At 49.4% G+C, this 22,006-nt stretch overlaps 1 protein-coding gene across 4 annotated transcripts in view; it reads right to left on the minus strand.

The window, feature by feature from the left end:
* The window catches only part of ANKRD35 (ankyrin repeat domain 35), a 73,113-nt gene that overhangs the window by 36,318 nt on the left and 14,789 nt on the right, over window positions 1-22,006 (minus strand). The window contains exon 1 of one of the 4 annotated variants that reach the window (XM_077260127.1): window positions 3,197-3,329. The exons of 1 other annotated variant lie outside the window; for it this stretch is intronic. In XM_077260127.1, the coding sequence (XP_077116242.1) occupies window positions 3,197-3,235 (39 nt within the window). In that variant the 5' untranslated portion in view covers window positions 3,236-3,329. Of the gene's footprint in view, window positions 1-3,099; window positions 3,330-22,006 lie in introns of those variants that run through there. 2 more of the 4 variants (XM_077260136.1, XM_077260147.1) reach the window with 2 other exon arrangements.

Raw genomic sequence — 22,006 nt, forward strand, 5'->3', positions numbered from 1 at the left:
TAAGACTCAGGGCGGCACCTGAATCTACAAAAGCATTAACCGGGTAAGATGACAGGGAACAAATCAGGGTAACAGACAAAATGAACTTAGGCTGTAAAGTACCAATGGTGACAGATTTATCAACCTTTTTTTTGCGCTTAGAGCATGCTGAGATAACATGAGCTGAGTCACCACAGTAAAAGCACAACCCATTTTGCCGTCTATAATTTTGCCGTTCACTTCTGGTCAGAATTCTGTCACATTGCATAGATTCAGGTGTCTGTTCAGAAGACACCGCCAAATGGTGCACAGGTTTGCGCTCCCGCAAACGCCGATCAATCTGAATGGCCAGAGTCATTGACTCATTCAGACCTGCAGGCGTAGGGAACCCCACCATGACATTCTTAATGACTTCAGAAAGACCTTCTCTGAAATTTGCAGCCAGGGCACACTCATTCCACTGAGTAAGCACCGACCATTTCCGAAATTTCTGGCAGTACACCTCTGCTTCATCTTGCCCCTGCGAGAGGGCCAATAACGTTTTTTCAGCCTGGTTCTCAAGATTAGGTTCCTCATAGAGCAATCCAAGGGCTAGAAAAAAACGCATCTACACTAAGCAATGCAGGATCCCCTGGCGCCAATGCGAAGGCCCAATCTTGGGGGTCACCACGCAAAAAGGAAATGATAATCTTAACTTGCTGAACGGCATCACCAGAGGAACGAGGTTTCAACGAAAGAAACAACTTACAATTGTTCCTAAAATTCAGGAACCTAGATCTATCTCCAGAAAACAACTCCGGAATAGGTATTCTAGGCTCTGACATAGGACTGTGAACAACAAAATCCTGAATACTTTGAACCCTAGCAGTAAGATGATCCAGACTGGAAGCCAAGCTCTGGACATCCATGTCAGCAGCTGAACTCAGAGCCACACCAAGATTAAGAGGAGGAGAGAAGCTAGCCACAGCAGCTAGACACACGGCAACAACCAAAAAAAAAAAAAAAATTTCTCAAGGCTTCTTTTCTCCTGCTTCTGCCATGCAATTAACACTTTACTGGCCGGCTGTACAGTTATGATCCCAAGTGGCGGAGGATCACAAATAGATCAGCAAGTGATTAAACTAAGGACGAGCTCTAGGGAGATGGTAACTGGACTGATCGCAAATCTGAACCTATCCAAAACAACTAGAGGTAGCCGGTGAACGTGCCTAAAAAATTCTTAGACGTCTCGAGCCAGCCTGAGGAACTAGCTACCCCTAAAGAGAAAGAAAGACCTCGCTTGCCTCCAGAGAAATAATCCCCAAAGATATAGAAGCCCCCAACAAATATTAACGGTGAAGTGAGAAGAAGGCACATACATAGGGATGAAATCAGATTCAGCAAAAGAGGCCCACTAGTACTAGAAAGCAGAAAATAGAGCAGGGGTCTATGCGATCAATAAAAAACCCTTACAAAATATCCATCCTGAGATTTCAAGAACCCACACACCAACTAACGGTGTGTGGGGAGAAACTCAGCCCACTAGAGCAACCAGCAAGCGAGGGAATTACATTTTAGCAAGCTGGAACAGAAAACATGATAAACACTGCTGATCAAAAAATGAGCAAACAAAACTTAGCTTATCCTGGATGGACTGGGAGCAAGGTAGTCAGAAGGAATATGAGTAGCACTGATTACAACGACAGCCGGCAACAAGTGAAAGTAAAACAGAGCTATATAGGAACCTCCCAGAGGATAACGAACCAGCTGATAGCCAGAGACCAGCAGGATAACAAACAAGGCCACCAGGGGGAGCCCAAAGCAAAAGGCACACCATACCACCAGTGACCACAAGAGGGAGCCCGAAAACAGAGTTCACAACACCCTATGTACAAGGATATAACTTCTATAATACCGCTCCTATGTACAAGAATATAACTACTATAATACTGCTCCTATGTACAAGAATATAACTACTATAATACTGCTCCTATGTACAAGAATATAACTACTATTATACTGCCCCCTATGTACAAGGATATAACTACTATAATACTGCTCCTATGTACAAGAATATAACTACTATACTACTGCTCCTATGTACAAGAATATAACTACTATAATACTGCCCCCTATGTACAAGAATATAACTACTATAATACTGACCCCCATGTACAAGAATATAACTACTATAATACTGACCCCCATGTACAAGAATATAACTACTATAATACTGCTCCTATGTACAAGAATATAACTACTATAATACTGCTCCTATGTACAAGAATATAACTACTATTATACTGCCCCCTATGTACAAGGATATAACTACTATAATACTGCTCCTATGTACAAGAATATAACTACTATACTACTGCTCCTATGTACAAGAATATAACTACTATAATACTGCCCCCTATGTACAAGAATATAACTACTATAATACTGACCCCCATGTACAAGAATATAACTACTATAATACTGTCCCCTATGTACAAGAATATAACTACTATAATACTGACCCCCATGTACAAGAATATAACTACTATAATACTGACCCCCATGTACAAGAATATAACTACTATAATACTGCTCCTATGTACAAGAATATAACTACTATAATACTGCACCCTATGTACAAGAATATAACTACTATAATACTGCCCCATGTACAAGAATATACCTACTATAATACTGCTCCTATGTACAAGAATATAACTACTATAATACTGCCCCATGTACAAGAATATAACTACTATAATACTGCTCCTATGTAAAGGAATGAGATGCTTGATTACTGCACGCATTTATGCTGTCTCCGATGTCAGGATACCGGTCAGAAGACAATAATGTCGCTACCTAAATATTATTACTAACCACGAACACCCGATCACTGAGCAAACACCTCTCACTGTAACCCAGGCCACCGCACACAGCACAGTGAGCACCAGTGGATGCAGCTGAGGTGACCACCAGGCAGTGAGCTACTGTAGATGTTGCATGAAGTCCTCACATAACAGCAGATACCTGACAATCTCAGCTCTGCTATTTCAGTAAGAACAATGCCAAACATGACCAGATATCTTCCAGCATATAACAAGTTAACCCCCTCATGTATGTCCTGCTATCCCCATCATGTACCTCAGAGATTCTTCAGCCAACTCACATTTTGCAGTAAAGTAATCCAGGACTACCACCCCCATCCTCACATCACAGCAACAGGAGTCACATGACTTACAGGGAACTGAGAGGTGGAACAGGAGAAGATCTTCTTCATGTTGGAGAAAGTGCAAAGAGGAACCTGGAGCCGAAGACTAAGAAGAGCTCATCCTGCCCAAGCCACAGAGAGCACAGCCTGAGACAGACATGCCTCCCCGGGAAATGGGTGTCACCACCGAGCGTCCTCCCCCAGCACCCAGATTAACACCTGGAGCGCCGCAGTCACCCTGTGCTAATGTCAGCTGGTCACAGTACTGTATGTACCCCGAGTGTCAGCGTCATTATCCTGTACCCCGAGTGTCAGTGTCATTATCCTGTACCCCGAGTGTCAGCGTCATTATCCTGTACCCCGAGTGTCAGTGTCATTATCCTGTACCCCGAGTGTCAGCGTCATTATCCTGTACCCCGAGTGTCAGTGTCATTATCCTGTACCCCGAGTGTCAGTGTCATTATCCTGTACCCCGAGTGTCAGTGTCATTATCCTGTACCCCGAGTGTCAGTGTCATTATCCTGTACCCCGAGTGTCAGCGTCATTATCCTGTACCCCGAGTGTCAGTGTCATTATCCTGTACCCCGAGTGTCAGTATCATTATCCTGTACCCCAAGTGTCAGTGTCATTATCCTGTACCCCGAGTGTCAGCGCCATTATTCTGTACCCCGAGTGTCAGTGCCATTATCCTGTACCCCAAGTGTCAGTGTCATTATCCTGTACCCCGAGTGTCAGCGCCATTATTCTGTACCCCGAGTGTCAGTGTCATTATCCTGTACCCCGAGTGTCATCATTATCCCGCACCCCGAGTGACAGTGTCATTATCCTGTACCCCGAGTGTCAGTGTCATTATCCTGTACCCCTAGTGTCATCATTATCCCGCACCCCGAGTGTCAGTGTCGTTATCCTGTACCCCGAGTGTCAGTGTCATTATCCTGTACCCTGAGTGTCAGCGTCATTATCCTGTACCCCGAGTGTCAGTGTCGTTATCCTGTACCCCGAGTGTCAGTATCATTATCCTGTACCCCGAGTGTCAGTGCCATTATCCTGTACCCCGAGTGTCAGCGTCATTATCCTGTACCCCAAGTGTCAGTGTCATTATCCTGTACCCCAAGTGTCAGTGTCATTATCCTGTACCCCAAGTGTCAGTGTCATTATCCTGTACCCCGAGTGTCAGCGTCATTATCCTGTACCCGAGTGTCAGTGTCATTATCCTGTACCCCAAGTGTCAGTGTGATTATCCTGTACCCCGAGTGTCAGTGTCATTATCCTGTACCCCAAGTGTCAGTGTCATTATCCTGTACCCCGAGTGTCAGTGTCATTATCCTGTACCCCGAGTGTCAGTGTCATTATCCTGTACCCCGAGTGTCAGTGTCATTATCCTGTACCCCAAGTGTCAGTGTCATTATCCTGTACCGCGAGTGTCATCATTATCCCGCACCCCGAGTGACAGTGTCATTATCCTGTACCCCGAGTGTCAGTGTCATTATCCTGTACCCCTAGTGTCAGTGTCGTTATCCTGTACCCCGAGTGTCAGTGTCATTATCCTGTACCCTGAGTGTCAGCGTCATTATCCTGTACCCCGAGTGTCAGTGTCGTTATCCTGTACCCCGAGTGTCAGTATCATTATCCTGTACCCCGAGTGTCAGCGTCATTATCCTGTACCCCGAGTGTCAGTGTCATTATCCTGTACCCCGAGTGTCAGTGTCATTTATCCTGTACCCCGAGTGTCAGCGTCATTATCCTGTACCCCAAGTGTCAGTGTCATTATCCTGTACCCCGAGTGTCAGCGTCATTATCCTGTACCCGAGTGTCAGTGTCATTATCCTGTACTCCAAGTGTCAGTGTCATTATCCTGTACCCCAAGTGTCAGCGTCATTATCCTGTACCCCAAGTGTCAGTGTCATTATCCTGTACCCCGAGTGTCAGCGTCATTATCCTGTACCCGAGTGTCAGTGTCATTATCCTGTACCCCAAGTGTCAGTGTCATTATCCTGTACCCCGAGTGTCAGCGTCATTATCCTGTACCCGAGTGTCAGCGTCATTATCCTGTACCCCGAGTGTCAGCGTCATTATCCTGTACCCCGAGTGTCAGTGTCATTATCCTGTACCCCGAGTGTCAGTGTCAGTGTCCTATACTCCGAGTGTCAGTGTCATTATCCTGTACTACGAGTGTGTCATCATCCTTTATTCTGTACCCCTAGTGTCATTATCCTGTACCCCAGTGTCAGTGTCCTATACTCCGAGTGTCCGTGTCATTTTCCTGTAACCCAAGTTTTAGTTTCCTAGTATCCTGTATAGAGTGTATGAGCAGTGGGTGTGAGCCTCCTACAGTGGGGTGTTCATTGTCTGTAGAGGAGTGGGCGCGCTCAGGAATTTGTGTTGGGAGATGAACTGATGATGAGGTGACATGAAGCAGGAAATCTGGCACTACTCTGACACTGAAGTCACGCTGTATATTTTGCATACAGGGTGTGCACTGACACCGCCATTTTACATGTTGCGCAATGGTTCTAAAACTAAAATTAGGTGTTTTTTTATCAGTCTCAATTAAAAACATTACAGCTTTATATATACGGCTCATATGCAAACCTAAATGTCTCCATGGTTACAGACTACAATCAAACCTGGCGTAGTCAGACCCTTCAGTCCTTTATTCCTCACATTGGTCTGCATAGTAGCTGCATACACAGAAAGTATTAGTGGAATTTCAGTGATGTGTTTCCGACTCTCCACATCCCGTATTTAGCCGTAATCACAGGCTGCTAGTAGAGTGGAGTTTGGCTGCGTGCCCACGATTAGGAATAGTAGAGTTTTGGATGCAGGGTATTCTCACTGCGCTCTACATTATGCACTTGTTTTCGGAAATTTGGAGATTTATCGCATCTAACGATAATCTATTGTGGAAACCACGCAGAGGAGATTACCGCCTCCGCTACACAGATTGACATGCCGCGGCTCGTACATAAAAGCACAGTGGGCCTGAGATTTCTAGAAATCCATCCACTGTGCTGTAATGTAGAACGCACGGACAATGCGCTACTATTCCTGATCGTGGGCACGCAGCCTTATTAGGGTGAGATGGCCACAGCGACTACGCTCTGAATTCAAGCATAACACTGATAAGACCCTCAATCCAAGGCTTCAAAAATATGGTGAGCTTACCACCGACCATGACCACTATCCTAAGGGCCACAGATAACCGCCTAAGCAGATAAGAGGTTAACCTGGATACGCTGGGGGCTATGAGGCGGCCATATGTCCCTGACGAACAGGGCCAGGCGTGCCCGGCAGGTGATGATGGTGTACTCTTTATTACCTAGCTGAAGTACTGAGGCCCAGAAACAAAACACCCCGTCACAGGGTGTCAGCGACCGAAACTGGAGCACGCAGGTCGGGGCATGTAAGGAGAGGAGGGCACCCTGCACGTGGGGCGGGTGAGACATCTGCAACCTTCCCAAATATTCACTGTAGATATAGGAAGGCTGCAGATGTCCAGGATGGGAGATGTCCCCGGTATGTTGGGCAGATCTCTGGGGAGGGCGGTGGTGTAATCATCTGCAGAACAAGCACAGAGCAGGCACAACAGATCTGGGTTTTGGACTTGTTGATTTTGAAGAAGGTCGTGGACTTAGACACTCGCCTGTATCCGGCTGGTTGTGATTTACAAAGCAAAGAACGTCGCATGCAAATACTGAATGTCATCATCAGGCGTCAGGACATTTATATGTGGCCATAAAAGTCACTGCTCGCCCCTATACCCTCTGACCAGGGACCCTGACATTGCTAGATGGGTCCAACAGGGGGGACCAATAGTAATTATGGACAACCTAATCCCAGAGGAGACCCAGAAAAGGAGCTCCTAAACACATGGGCATCTGAAGCTCACCAGTGCCTGCTCAGGTATCTAAGCTCCTCCATATCCAAGACTAGCACCGTACCCAGGTTATACCAGCTGTACATATATAATTATGTACAGGAGATGCCCAGGTTATTCCAGCTGTACATATATAATTACATACAGGAGATCCCTAGGTTATAGCAATTGTACATATTTAATTATATCCAGGAGAAACCCAGGTTATACCGGCTGTATATATATAATTATATACAGGAGATGCCCAGGTTATACCAGCTGTACATATATAATTATATACAGGAGATGCCCAAGTTATACCAGCTGTACATATATAATTCTATACAGGAGATGCCCAGGTTATACCAGCTGTACATAAATAATTATGTACAGGAGATGCTCAGGTTATACCAGGCGTATGCAGCGCCCCAGAGTCCTGGTCGTTGCAGTACTGACGCTCCGCCACTAAGGAGAGTGATGGTACGTCTGATGGCACTAAAGGAGTTCACCTGACCAGGTATCACAGTCACAGATTACACTTCACACTCTGGCCACCAGGGGGCGCTAAGGGTGCTATCTATTAGGCCACTCCTCACAATCTGGTAAAACTGGGGGTTGGATAGGAAGTTAGGAAGAAGCTGACTGGGTTGGAACCAGGCAACATCCTGTGGCAGAGGGTGTTGCGGGGAAGATTCAGGGGGGTCCCTGTCAGGGGTGGGATCCTGACAGTGGCCTAGCGAAAAGGACAGAACGTTACGGAGCCGCGCCTGCACCCGTTGCGGTGGCATCCGAAGAAAGGACACGAAGCGAGGTTTATTGTGGAGAAGTGAGAAACGAGATCACCGCACAAAGGAGGGTAGAACCAGTAGGAGTCGTGCCTTAAGATCGTGGCAACGTCCTACTGAGGCGCGTAGCCGGTGGCCGGAATGCCGAGGAAGTATTGGGCTCCAAGCATTACTTCAAACAGCGGCAGGACAGTTGATTATAGGTTGGCTGTCTCACCTAAATCACCTAAGCAGACATAGGAGGCAATTGTGGGAGAGGGGCGTCTCCCAGAATAACTCCAGGCTTACCCGTCATACGGGTGCGTCCTAGCCAAATCATCTGGGGGACGGAGAAGAACATCAGAACAGATACGATAGTTGTGAGGAAGAACATCAGGAACAGACACAACAGTTGTGAGGACTATCCCGTGGTGCTCAGCAGGGAGGTACTACAACACACAGGCGCTAGAAGGTAGGCACTGATTTCCACCTGCAAAGGGAACTCTGGATGTGCCTTCGGACCAGCCGGTCTCAGCCAGCCCTGTTAGCAGTACTCTGGATTGTGGATCCTGAAGCCTTCAGTAAAGAGGTAAAGAGACCGCAACCCTGTGTCCTCGTTATTCATCGCACCTTGCACCACGCACCATCATCACATCTTTCATTGGGCGCCCCTTAGCAGGGTCACGGACCGGGTCTAGCCACCGTGACAACCCCAGGACCGAGACAGAGAGGCCCGGTACCGAGTACTCTGCGGCCCTGCGTCTGGGGGCACTCCAACTTGGCGTCATGAACAGGATCTACTTAAGCCTGAAGAATCAGGTCATGTGTGCCTTGGAACTGTGTCTGAATTGTGCTTGAACTGTGACTTATTGCAAAGACTGTGTATTGCCGATTCCCGCCAAAACCATTACAGCGCTAGGAGGAGCGCAGGAGAAGAAGAAGGGCATGGAAGTGGGCGTAAACAAGCTGAAGAGCGCGAAAGACAATGGCCGCCCAGTCTAAATATTTCTGTATCCTGAGGACGTGTCCGTCAGCAGCTGAGACCCGCCTCCTGATCTTCTATGGCGGGCGGAGACCGAAGAAACGAAACTATGACTCAGATGAGGTGGGACTGGAGACCAGAGAAGGCCTGTGGAAAAGAATGGCCCCGCACCGACCCCCGTCACCGGAGGATTACTCCGACATGCCCTCGTTGGAGGATTTCGACCCATGGGAGCTGCCGATGGGGCATCCCATGCCTGAACGGTCCCCAGTCCGTACGCCTCCCTCAGGAGAGTGGAGTGACGCCGGAGGAGTTACCTCAAGTGAAGGTACTCAGTGCCGTGACTCCCAGGGAGGGCGCCTCACCTCCGCACCTGACCCAGTCACCACCGCGACCACTGGTGCCCCGGTGGCCCCGCCGCCTGTCCCCAAATTACCGGGGGGCACGACCTCGGGCCCTTCCCTTGGGGAGAATATCGGAACCACCTAATCGCGGAGTTCCAGCGAGAAGTGGAACGGGAAGCGCGAGGTGAGCTGTTGGACGGCTTCTTGACGAAATGGGGCGTCTCACCTAAATCACCTAAGCAGACATAGGAGGCAATTGTGGGAGAGGGGCGTCTCTAGGGTCCCAGAATAACTCCAGGCCTACCCATCATACGGGTGCGTCCTAGCCAAATCATCTGGGGGACGGAGAAGAACACCAGAACAGATACGATAGTTGTGAGGAAGAACATCAGGAACAGACACAACAGTTGTGAAGACTATCCCGTGGTGCTCAGCAGGGAAGTACTACAACACACAGGCGCTAGAAGGTAGGCACTGATTTTCAACTGCAAAGGGAACTCTGGATGTGCCTTCAGACCGGCCGGTCTCAGCCAGCCCTGTTAGCAGTACTCTGGATTGCGGATCCTGAAGCCTTCAGTAAAGAGGTAAAGAGACTGCAAACCTGTGTCCTCGTTATTCATCGCACCTTGCACCACGCACCATCATCACATCTTTCATTGGGCGCCCCTTAGCAGGGTCACGGACCGGGTCTAGCCACCGTGACAACCCCAGGACCGAGACAGAGAGGCCCGGTACCGAGTACCCCGCGGCCCTGCGTCTGGGGGCGCTCCATGTACATATATAATTACATACAGGAGATCCCTAGGTTATACCAGCTGTACATATATAATTCTATACAGGAGATGCCCAGGTTATACCAGCTGTACATAAATAATTATGTACAGGAGATGCTCAGGTTATACCAGCTGTACATATATAATTATATACAGGAGATGCCCAAGTTATACCAGCTGTACATATATAATTCTATACAGGAGATGCCCAGGTTATACCTGCTGTACATAAATAATTAAGTACAGGAGATGCTCAGGTTATACCAGCTGTACATATATAATTACATACAGGAGATCCCTAGGTTATAGCAATTGTACATATTTAATTATATCCAGGAAAAACCCAGGTTATACCGGCTGTACATATATAATTATATCCAGGAGAAACCCAGGTTATACCGGCTGTACATATATAATTATATACAGGAAATGCCCAGGTTATACCAGCTGTACATATATAATTATATATAGTAGATGCCCAGGTCATACCAGTTGTTCTTATACAGCATATACCCTGGTTATACCAGAATGCAGAAGACAAGAAAAAAGCACCCTAAAACACGTGTCTGGAAATAGAGTGTGTGATTTGGCTTTTATCCTACATATATCATGTGGCAAGGCTCGTTAAAGGGTTGATAGTGACTTTTAGAACTGCTCCTTCAAATAGGTGGCACTAGAGATCCAGTCCTCTTTCTATCTTAAGAGACAATTTGCCCATACAATTTCCCAGAGAAGCATTGCATGGCCTATAAGTCTCCTTACACCGGATGGCATGCTCCACAAGCAAAGGTTTTACTCCACAGAGCCCCATCGGAGGCCTCTCATCCAGCCAAATCAGAACGCTTGCTTTGCACTGAGGAGGAGTAAACACTCTGAAACATGTGCCTACAAATAAAGTGCTTGGTCTGGCTATTATGTCAAGTGTCAAGATTTGTCAAAGGGTCCATGTTGACTTAAATTGCTCCTTCCGATAGGTGGTGCTAGAGTTCAAGCTCTTTTTCTCTCTGAAGAGCGAATTTGCATATTTAATTTCCCAGAGGAGCTATGCATGGCTTAGTCCTGCTTGGCACTCTCCACGATGAGATGTTACCCAGAGACATCAATCGTTGTGTTATCCTGCCTATCTGGTCTCCAGTAGAACAGAAATGCTGCCAGCCATTATGACTCCACCCTTATTTAGTCATAGTACTTGAATTTTCTGTTAATCAATTTGCACAGCAGTGCTGTAAAGTGAGTTTTCCGCCATGTTACAGTGGACCCTCTAGTGGCACAGAGTTCTTATTTCTTTTATTTCTATAATTTCCTAACCCTGTGTCTGCACGTGAGATTTCGGTGAATCATTTTAGCGTATGGGTTGGGAGCAATCATGGAGGGATCGTGTGGGGTCTCATTCATGTGCTGACTGGCCGAGATAAGAATCCTATTCACCGCATATTGCTCCAGGGGGCTCCTGACGGAGATCAGCAGATGGAGGGAAGAACAAGAATTATACTATTTAATTATAGCTGGCAATTACAAGGAGAGACGTAGTGGGGAGCTCATAGCTTCCAGCATAGATATGCTGAGACTTTTAGTTCTACACAAACAGGTTCTTCAGTGTCTTCTCAGTCCATGATATAACTCATCTCATGATGGCCATGAAAATAAATAGGATCTGGTAAGTAAATGATTGTTTAAAGCAATGAAAATCCAAGCCATAGTGTTTCTGGTGTAGAAGTTGCAATATCTTCTACTAATCCTGAGTTACACCCTGTATTATACTCCAGAGCTGCACTCACTATTCTGCTGCTGCAGTCACTGTGTACATACAGTACATTACTGATCCTGAGTTACAGTTGTGGCCAAAAGTATTGACACCCCTGCAATTCTGTCAGATAATACTCAGTTTCTTCCTGACAATTATTGCAAACACAAATTCTTTGGTATTATTATCTTCATTTAATTTGTCTTAAATAAAAAAACACAAAAGAGAATGAAGCAAAAAGCAAAACATTGATCATTTCACACAAAACTCCAAAAATGGGCCGGACAAAAGTATTGGCACCCTCAGCCTAATACTTGGTTGCACAACCTTTAGCTAAAATAACTGCGACCAACCACTTCCGATAACCATCAATGAGTTTCTTACAATGCTCTGCTGGAACTTTAGACCATTCTTCTTTGGCAAACTGCTCCAGCTCCCTGATATTTGAAGGGTGCCTTCTCCAAACTGCCATTTTTAGATCTCTCCACAGGTGTTCTATGGGATTCAGGTCTGGACTCATTGCTGGCCACATTAGAAGTCTCCAGTGCTTTCTCTCAAACCATTTTCTAGTGCTTTTTGAAGTGTGTTTTGGGTCATTGTCCTGCTGGAAGACCCATGACCTCTGAGGGAGACCCAGCTTTCTCACACTGGGCCCTACATTATGCTGCAAAATGTGTTGCTAGTCTTCAGACTTCATAATGCCATGCACACGATCAAGCAGTCCAGTGCCAGAGGCAGCAAAGCAACCCCAAAACATCAGGGAACCTCCACCATGTTTGACTGTAGGGACCATGTTCTTTTCTTTGAATGCCTCTTTTTTTCTCCTGTAAACTCTATGTTGATGCCTTTGCCCAAAAAGCTCTACTTTTGTCTCATCTGACCAGAGAACATTCTTCCAAAACATTTTAGGCTTTTTCAGGTAAGTTTTGGCAAACTCCAGCCTGGCTTTTTATGTCTCGGGGTAAGAAGTGGGGTCTTCCTGGGTCTCCTACCATACAGTCCCTTTTCATTCAGACGCCGACGGATAGTACGGGTTGACACTGTTGTACCCTCGGACTGCAGGGCAGCTTGAACTTGTTTGGATGTTAGTCGAGGTTCTTTATCCAACATCCGCACAATCTTGCGTTGAAATCTCTTGTCAATTTTTCTTTTCCATCCACATCTAGGGAGGTTAGCCACAGTGCCATGGGCTTTAAACTTCTTGATGACACTGCGCATGGTAGACACAGGAACATTCAGGTCTTTGGAGATGGACTTGTAGCCTTGAGATTGCTCATGCTTCCTCACATTTTGGTTTCTCAAGTCCTCAGACAGTTCTTTGGTCTTATTTCTTTTCTCCATGCTCAATGTGGTACACAGAAGGACACAGGACAGAGGTTGAGTCAACTTTAATCCATGTCAACTGGCTGCAAGTGTGATTTAGTTACTGCCAACACCTGTTAGGTGCCACAGGTAAGTTACAGGTGCTGTTAATTACACAAATTAGAGAAGCATCACATGATTTTTCGAACAGTGCCAATACTTTTGTCCACCCCCTTTTTTATGTTTGGTGTGGAATTATATCCAATTTGGCTTTAGGACAATTCTTTTTGTGCTTTTTCATTTAAGACAAATTAAATGAAGATAATAATAACAAAGAATTTGTGTTTGCAATCATTTCCAGGAAGAAACTGAGTATTATCTGACAGAATTGCAGGGGTGTCAATACTTTTGGCCACAACTGTACATCCTGTATTATATTCCAGAGCTGCACTCACTAGTCTGCTGGTGCAGTCACTGTGTACATACATTACATTACTGATCCTGAACTGATCCTGAGTTACACCCTGTATTATATACCAGGGCTGTACTCACTATTCTGCTGCTGCAGTCACTCTGTACATACATTACATTACTGATCCAGAGTTACATCCTGTATTATACCCCAGAGCTGCACTCACTATTCTGCTGCAGTCACTGTGTACATACATTACATTACTGATCCTGAACTGATCCTGAGTTACATCCTGTATCTCTTTTTTATTATAAAAGTACAAAACAAAGCTTACAGACAAACTCAATAACAAAACAAATTATTCACAGTCCCCAAAAGTCCAATGTCCAGCATATTTATACAAACAAAATGTTCCTCCATTTCATTAATACCCCCCAGCAAGGGAAGAGACCTCAACCTATATCCTTTTTCCTCTCCCCTTGTACCCTTTTTCCCTCATACACACATACCCATGCATTCATCCCTAGAAAAATAAACAAAAGTCGGCCAACTGCCCTAAAGAAAGCAAATAGGCCACCTGGCCAAAACTTAATCATATATTTTTTATATATATATATATATATATATATATATATATATATATATATATATATATATATATATATATATATATATATATATATATATATATATATATATATATATATATATATATATATTTTTTTTTTTTAACCTCCTAAACTAAACCACCACCATTCCCCCAAAGGTCCCACGAAAGTCTGTGGCCTATCACACCAGGTCCCACGAGAGTTTGTGGCCTATCACACAAGGTCCCACGAGAGTTTGTGGCCTATCACACAAGGTCCCACGAGAGTTTGTGGCCTTCACTATAGAACAAGGTCCATAGAAGTTTATGGCCCTTTTTTCCTCTTCTTGGCATCCCGCCGGACGTCCATTCTCCAAAACCCATCCCCCCACCCCCCAAGAAACCCCCCACCCCACCTAAACTAAATCCCCCCTACACGCATCATAGTACACATGTAACATATATACAACCTTATAATAACATATAATCAATAATAACATAATAATAACCAGTACACACCTTAACCATGACCAAAGAACAGGCCCAAGTTCAATGCTTGCAAGCCCTATACCCGGGTTACCAATTACAAAACAAAAATCTATAAGTGAGGGTTACAGCCCACCACCAGGAACTGGAGACCATAGAGGCTCTCACCCTAATCTACCGCACATCACCCTGACCCTCCCTAACAACACAAAAGAGAAAATCCTGTCCCTATAGCCCTACCAATCTCTCCCTACCTGCCCCTACCTGTCCCTCACTGACCCTCACTACCAACCTAATACTAACTACCTGTCCCTAAAGACTGTCCCTATCTGTCCCTCCCTGTCCCTACACATCTATCTGACCCTACAAAATAAAGATAAAAAGATAAAAAAGACTAACTCAACCCTATCACAGGCACACAGAACCTAACTCTCCCTAGGGCACATTAAAGGAGAAACCCCTCCAAAGAAGAGAGGCCCTCCCTGCACCCAGCCTCTCAAACTCCAGCAAGCGCACTTTTGCCAGGTCACCCAGGATGTTCCTAATCACCTCTTCCCTGGGGAGGACTTTCCGCTGAGTAGACACTAGACACCGTGCATTCCACGTGTGGAACCTAGTTACTAAACTAACTAAGAAAACAGTGCCCCGATCTCTGCCACCAAGGGACCTGAATGCCCCATAGGCCCACTCCGCATAGGAAAGGCCTGCCAGCCTAGGCCAGCCAATGGAAGCACCCACCCTGCTGTAGACCTCTGTATTAAAGGGACACCGAAGCAGGAAATGCTCCATGCTTTCAAGCATACCGCCACACTCTTCGCGGGGACAATCCCGGTCATCAGAGCATCTGCACTTCAGGTTGTCCCTCACATACAGCTTCCCATGGAAGCAGCGCCAAGCCAAGTCCCAAAACTTCAAGGGGATCCGCTTAGAGTTCAATAACCCGAGCCCCACCTCCAGATCCCAGCTTGGGCAATCCCTGAGCGCCAGGGGCTTCTGAAAGTGGGTCAACAGGACCCTATTGTCAAGTAACCTTCTCGACATGGTCCTGATCTCCCACACTCCCAGACCCCACCGACGGATCACCTTCAGAACCGGGGTAGCATAAGCCGGAAGATGCCCATGAGGTGTTCGAAGGTCCTTTACCTGCCCTCCTGTCTCCCATTCCTGGAAGAAAGGCCGAAACCACCCCCTACAGGAGAATACCCACAGAGGAGCCCTCTCTGACCAGAGGTTGGCGATGTTTGCCTTAAGAAAGGTGTTTACTAGAAACACCACTGGGTTGACCATACCCAACCCTCCTAGTCTCCTCGTGCGGTACGTGACCTCCCTCTTGATTAGGTTCAGCCTATTTCCCCATAACAATTGGAAAAACAGGCTGTAGACCCGTGTCCAAAGAGGCTCTGGCAAGATGCAGACGCTGCCCAAATATATTAGCAAAGGAAGCAAATAGCCCTTGGCAAGACTAACCCTTTCCCTTAGGGTCAAAGACCAACCCTTCCACTGATCCACCTTCTGGGCGGCAATCTTAAGTCTGCCCTCCCAGTTTTGCTGGGGATAGTCCCCCGGGCCGAAACTGATGCCTAATATTTTTGCTGTGGCCTGAGGCCCTGGAAGGGTGTCCGGGAGATCAAAACTTGGATCTCCCCCTCCCAGCCAGAGACTCTCACACTTGTCCCGGTTGATCATGGAACCGGATGCCACCGAGTAGCGTTCAACCTCAGACATCACCCAATCTGCCTCCTCTCTCGAGGATACAAAAAGGGAAACATCATCAGCGTACGCCACTACCCTCAAGGCGGCCTCTGGCTCCGCCTGGTCCATCCTGACTCCCACCAACGGTCCACGCTCCACCCTCCTTAAAAGGGGGTCGATCGCAAACACGTATAACAGCGGGCTCAGAGGACAGCCCTGGCGGACACCAGACCTCACCTCAAAAGGGTGTCCGACCCAACCGTTCACGAGCGGAAAAGTCTCTGCCCCATTGTATAAAACTCTCAACCAATCAACAAACCTCCCAGGCAGACCATACCTCAGAAGGACGGACCAGAGGTACTCATGGTTAACCCGGTCAAAGGCCTTCGCCTGGTCTAAGGACAGCAAGTACCCCTTCCAGTGACCTGCCCTGCCCTGCTCCACTGCCTCCCGGACACCGAGCACAGCACTAAATGTACTGCGGCCTGGAACAGAGCAGTGCTGGGCCCCCGAAAGGAGCCGGGGCGCAAACTGCACCAACCGATTAAAAAGCACCTTTGCCAGAACCTTTCGGTCCGTATTGAGAAGCGCTATGGGACGCCAATTCTCAATACGGGACGAGTCTTTACCCTTTGACAGGATAATCAGGGCTGACTTCCTCATTGAACTGGGTAGAATGTCCGAGGAGAGGCACTCATTAAAAACCTCAGTCAAGAGGGGGACCAAAGAGTCCCTAAAAGTCTTGTAGAACTCGGATGTTAAGCCATCCGGACCGGGCGACTTTTTGGGCCGGAGCCCATCAATCGCCCGTCTCACTTCCTCTTCCCTGATTGCTTCTGCCAAAACATGAAGAGAGGGGTCATCCCCTGGCTCAGGGATGGTTTCAGTCAGGAAAGCCGACATCTCATCCCGATCAGGATCCCTCCTCCCCAAGAGGTGCAAGTAGAAGGATCTGACCACCTCCAGGATCCCTGATTTGGATCTGTTCAGGGACCCCGTATTGTCAATCAGTCCTCTCACCATCTTACAATTCACTGACAACCTGCAGTTTCTGTAAGGGTCGGGCGAGCGGTACCTCCCGAAATCCCTCTCAAAAACCAAGGATGTGTGCCTATCATACTGGCACCCCTTGAGCAAGGTCTTCACCCTGGAGATTTCCTCTCGGTCCCCTCCAGTCGAGACGAGCTGCTCGAGTTTCCTCCCCAGCTCCCGATACAGGCGGTACCTGTTCAGGCCTCTGAGGCTCGAGAGCTGACGGAAGAACCCTGCGACCCTTCTTTTGAAGATCTCCCACCACTCAGACTTACTGCTACAAAGACCCAAGAGAGGTACCTGGCTCTGAAGAAATTCCTCAAAGGACTGTCTTACTTCCGCCTCTTCCAGAAGGGACGAATTCAGCTTCCATAGGCCTCTCCCCATCCGGGGGGTCTCTGTAACATTCAAAGTAAAGAAAATGAAACAGTGATCGGAGAACTCCACCTCAACAGCGGACACTGCAGAAGAGACGGCTTCCTCCTTTAAAAAAAACCTATCTATCCTAGACCTACTGCTTCCCCTAAAAAAGGTGAAACCCCCGTGACCTGGGGTGTGCCGGATGTGGACATCCACCAGGCGAGCTTCGCTTACTATGCTATTCAAGGCTACGCTATCATAAGCCAGCCGGTCTCCGGGGCCTCCCCTATCACGGAGTCTGGTTACAGTATTAAAATCCCCACCGAAGACCACCTGCCGGCTCGTAAAAAGATAGGGCTTGATCCTCAGGAAGAGACATTTACGGTCCCACTTGGATTGTGGGCCATAGATATTGATGAGCCGAAGCTCCTGTCCCCTCATGAAGACATCAAGGACCAAACATCTCCCCATTTCTACCTCGATCACCCGTCTGCATTCCACCTCCACGGTCTTAAAAAGGACCGCTACCCCGCTATACGGCTCGGCCGCAAGAGACCAGTATGAGGGCCCACTCCTCCATTCCCTCTTTGCTTTGTAGATGGACCCCAGGTCCGTTAGTCTGGTCTCCTGCAAAAATAAAATATCAGCCTCAACCCGGGTGAAAAAATCAAAGGCCGTAAATCTAGCCGTATCTGACTTTATGCTGGCGACATTAATCGACGCCAGAGTCAACGGGGTAGGTTCCGCCATCATGGGTGATTGATTAGATGGCCTGTTTTTTAACCGTACCCCCTGATTTCCTCTCCCCTTCTGAGGAGGAGCCCGACTCACCCCTCCTCTTTAAAGATACCGAGGTGTCCATATCCTCTTTTATAGCACTGGATTTCCCAGAAATAGATTCCTTGCCCCTGGACCCCGAGGTGGTCCCCCCTCCAGAGGAGTGTGAATCCCCCGGAGGACAGACCTCACCACTCCCCGAAGGCACCCCAGATGTTGCGACCGGCCCCTCACCCCCGACCTCCGACACAGCAGAGTCATCGAGGGCTTGGAACCGATTGGAGAGGGGGATCAGAGGGGAGTCAGCGAGCCCTTCCGTAGGCACCCCAGTGGCCAGGGGGGGGGGGGGCTTAGATTTTTTAGCCTTGTTCTTCCTCTTCTTCCGACTCTTACCGGTACGATTGTGACCCGTTTTTTTAGGCTGCTCCACCACCTCTTCATCCAGACTTTCATACTGGGAAGAGTTATCAGAAGCAGCCAACTCCTCCCTCTCCATCCTCCGGATCTCCTCGCTCACCGCCTTCTCCCCCAGGGCCTCAGAGGCTTCGGCTGCCGTCTCCAGGGTGGGGGCAGTCATCACCCCAGTTGCCTGAGGCTTATCCTGCCCCCTGCCCTTACGGCTCCTCACCTGTTGCCACTGGTGGGCAGATGTACCAGCCTCGCCTTTCCTCACCGACCCCTCAGCTCCCCTCATGCCTCCACCCTCAGCCACAGCAGAAGTTGCACCACCGGGGACCCCCCCTTGGCTCCCCCCTGCCGGGCCAGAGATGGTGCTGGAAAAGGAACGGGGGCAGCGGCTATACGGGTGACCTAGGTCACCACACAGGTGACACCTAATGTCACCACAGGCCGCGGCAAGATGGCCTACCCCGCCACACAAGGCACATTTCTGTACCTTGCAGCCTGCGCTGAAGTGGCGGGGATCACCGCACCTGTGGCAGACCTTCGGTTGCCCCTGGTAGAAGATCTGGATTCTGTCCCTCCCCAGAAATGCTGAGGAAGGGATGTGGGTGACCGTACCTCCTGAAACCTTCAACTTTACCATGAAGGTCCAGCCCCCTGACCAAATGCCAAACTCGTCCCTATTTTTTTTAGGGACCTCGGTGACTTCCCCATAACGGGAAAGCCACGTCATTATGTCGACCCCAGAGAGTGACTCGTTACTTGTCAGAACGGTCACCCTCTTTACACTATTTTGGCGAGACACCGCCTGCACGGCAAAGTCTCGCCAGCCGGGCTCCCCCTTTGCCAGTTCGAAATTCGACCAGAAAAGCTCCAAGCCCTCTGGCCGAACAAAACTGACATTGAAGAAGGAGGTGCCAAACGGATGAATCAGGGCAAAGATGTCCGTCGCCCTGAAGTCCATCTTCAGAAGGAGCTCCACAACCCTCGCCCTTGGCGGGCACGCTTCACTGCCCCTCCACCGAAGACGGACCACATTCCGCCTGGCCACCCCCTGCCCGGCTGTCGGGAGGGACCAAACCGTTTCCCCTTCCCTTTTATCTTGGAAGGCAGCCTGGCCGTGTCTATCCAGCCAAAAGGCCAAGTCCACCACTCTTCCCTCTACTTCGATCGTCCGTTCTCCCTTTTTGAGGGCCTCCAGGAAGCGGCGCCGCAAAACGCTATCCCTGAGGTCCAGAGGCGAGGAAACCCCCTGACTAGACCCCGGGGCTCCAGCCACCACCCCCGAATAACTCCGAGAACCTGTGGCTGGGGGGGCAGATGGACCGGCCCCCTCCCCCCTTCTCCCACTACCATCAGACACCGTACTCACACTTGCCACCTTAGACGCACTGCCACTCGCATCCTCAACCATAGACACTTCCATACCCGCACCCTCCTCATCCACTCCATCAGTCACCCCACTCTCACTCACATACACACTGGGGTCAGTTTTATTTTGCCTCACCTTTTGGGTATTTCCAGGTTCACGGCTACCGCCACCTACTGGTGGCATCCTCCCTGCTGGGGGGTTTGGCACACACAGCGCTGCTGTCCCTTTAAGAGTCCTGCTGCCATGGGACTTAAGCAGCACAGCCTGACTTTCCACCACAGCAGGCACAGAGTCTCCTCCCTCACTGGCAGGTAGGAAGCCAGGTGCAGACCCGCCTCCAGCTCCATCCTGCCTTGTCACCGGAGCCCCCACCGCAGGTAAGCCCCCAGACTCAGGGGACCCCACCAGGCAGGCGCCCTTGCTGCTATCTGCTGCAGTCCCTGCTCCATTGCTGGCTAAGTCCATTTTTTTTTCCTTTCTTTGGGAAGCCACGCCCCCAGCCTTCAGCCGCACAGCAGAGCTATCCAAAGCTGCACCTGCATGGGCAGCGGGTGCCGAGGAGGCCACGCCCCCTGAGACTGGCCGCAGCGGGACCCCCAGAGCCGACCCAGAGCTGGATCCACCCCCCAGAATCCCCCCAGCGGTACCAGTCCCCTGAGGCACAGCACCCCCCACCACCACACCCTGGGCCACAAACAGCCTGGCCACAGCAACTCCAGCGGCTGGCCCCAGGCTAGGCCACTCTCCCTCAGCATCCACCAGCGGCGGTGCCCCCAATGCAGGAGGCCCCGACTTCACCGCAGACCCCGCCTTCACCGCAGGCCCCGCCCCCTTTACTTTACTAGGTGCCTGGGTCCCCAGAAGCGATCCAGATTTAGCGGATCCGTAAGTGGGGGACCCGGACACCCCAGCGCTCACCGCCGGAGATGCGGTCCCGGCTGCCACTCTCTTGCCCACCGCTGGGCCACCTTCCACACCATGCTCCATATCAGACACATCACTACCCCCTCCATTACCACAAACAGAGGCAGCGCCCTGCGTGTCATGGCCTGTAATCTCCCCGCTCCCTCGCTGCGGACCCACAACAGAGCCCGAGCCGGGGTGGGTAGCGGGTGCCGCACAGCGGGATCGGGGGGCCCCAGAGAGGGGGACATACACATATTTCTCCACAGTAGATGTTTTCTTCTTCTTACTTTTTTTTGCCTTTCTCTTCATCCCCCTCCTGGTTGCCTCGTCCTCACAGATCTCATCCCCGAACCTCAGCTGGTTAAAACGGACCGGGGACTCGATCTGCCGGATCTGCTGCATGACGAGGCAGCCCCCCTCGCTGCTACTACCACCATCCTCATCCTCCCCCTCGCTCCCGCTGTCCCCTGAAGGGCCAGAATCTGACGGGAGAGCCACCTGCTCAGGGGCTATCCCACTATGCGACGCCTGGAGATCTCTTACCAGGCCACCAGGTGGTGCGTAGGGCGCGACCTCCTCCTCGCATTCCTCATCATCCTCCTCCACCACCTGGCCGGAGCTCCGTGACCCCTCCGGAGCCCCACCGGTCATGGCTCTGAACCGGTCGTCGTTCTCCAGCTTTTCACGGAAGGGCCCGCTGCCATCCAGGATCTCACACCTCCGGCTTTCCAGGTCTTGTATGGATTGTTTGATCTTCTTGACCGCGGCGGATAGCTCGGCCTTCTTATTGCCAGAGGCCCTGTCAGACCTCTCCTTAGCTACCCTCAACTCCCCCCAGAGGGATTTTAGCTTCCTTGAGGCGTCCTCATACTCGCAGAGGTGCGCATGGATGCGTGAACCATAGCCCACGGCGGATTCTCTAGCCGCCTTAGTACCCCAACCAAGGGGCACCGCTGCAGCACCCCTGCTCGTACTCGGCCTACCTCCGGGGGAAGGAGCCGCCGCGGCCTCAGGGGTCCTACGGGTCTTCATGCTGGATCCCTTGCCTGA

This window comes from Ranitomeya variabilis, chromosome 1, assembly GCF_051348905.1.
Source record: "Ranitomeya variabilis isolate aRanVar5 chromosome 1, aRanVar5.hap1, whole genome shotgun sequence".
Lineage (NCBI taxonomy): Eukaryota > Metazoa > Chordata > Amphibia > Anura > Dendrobatidae > Ranitomeya > Ranitomeya variabilis.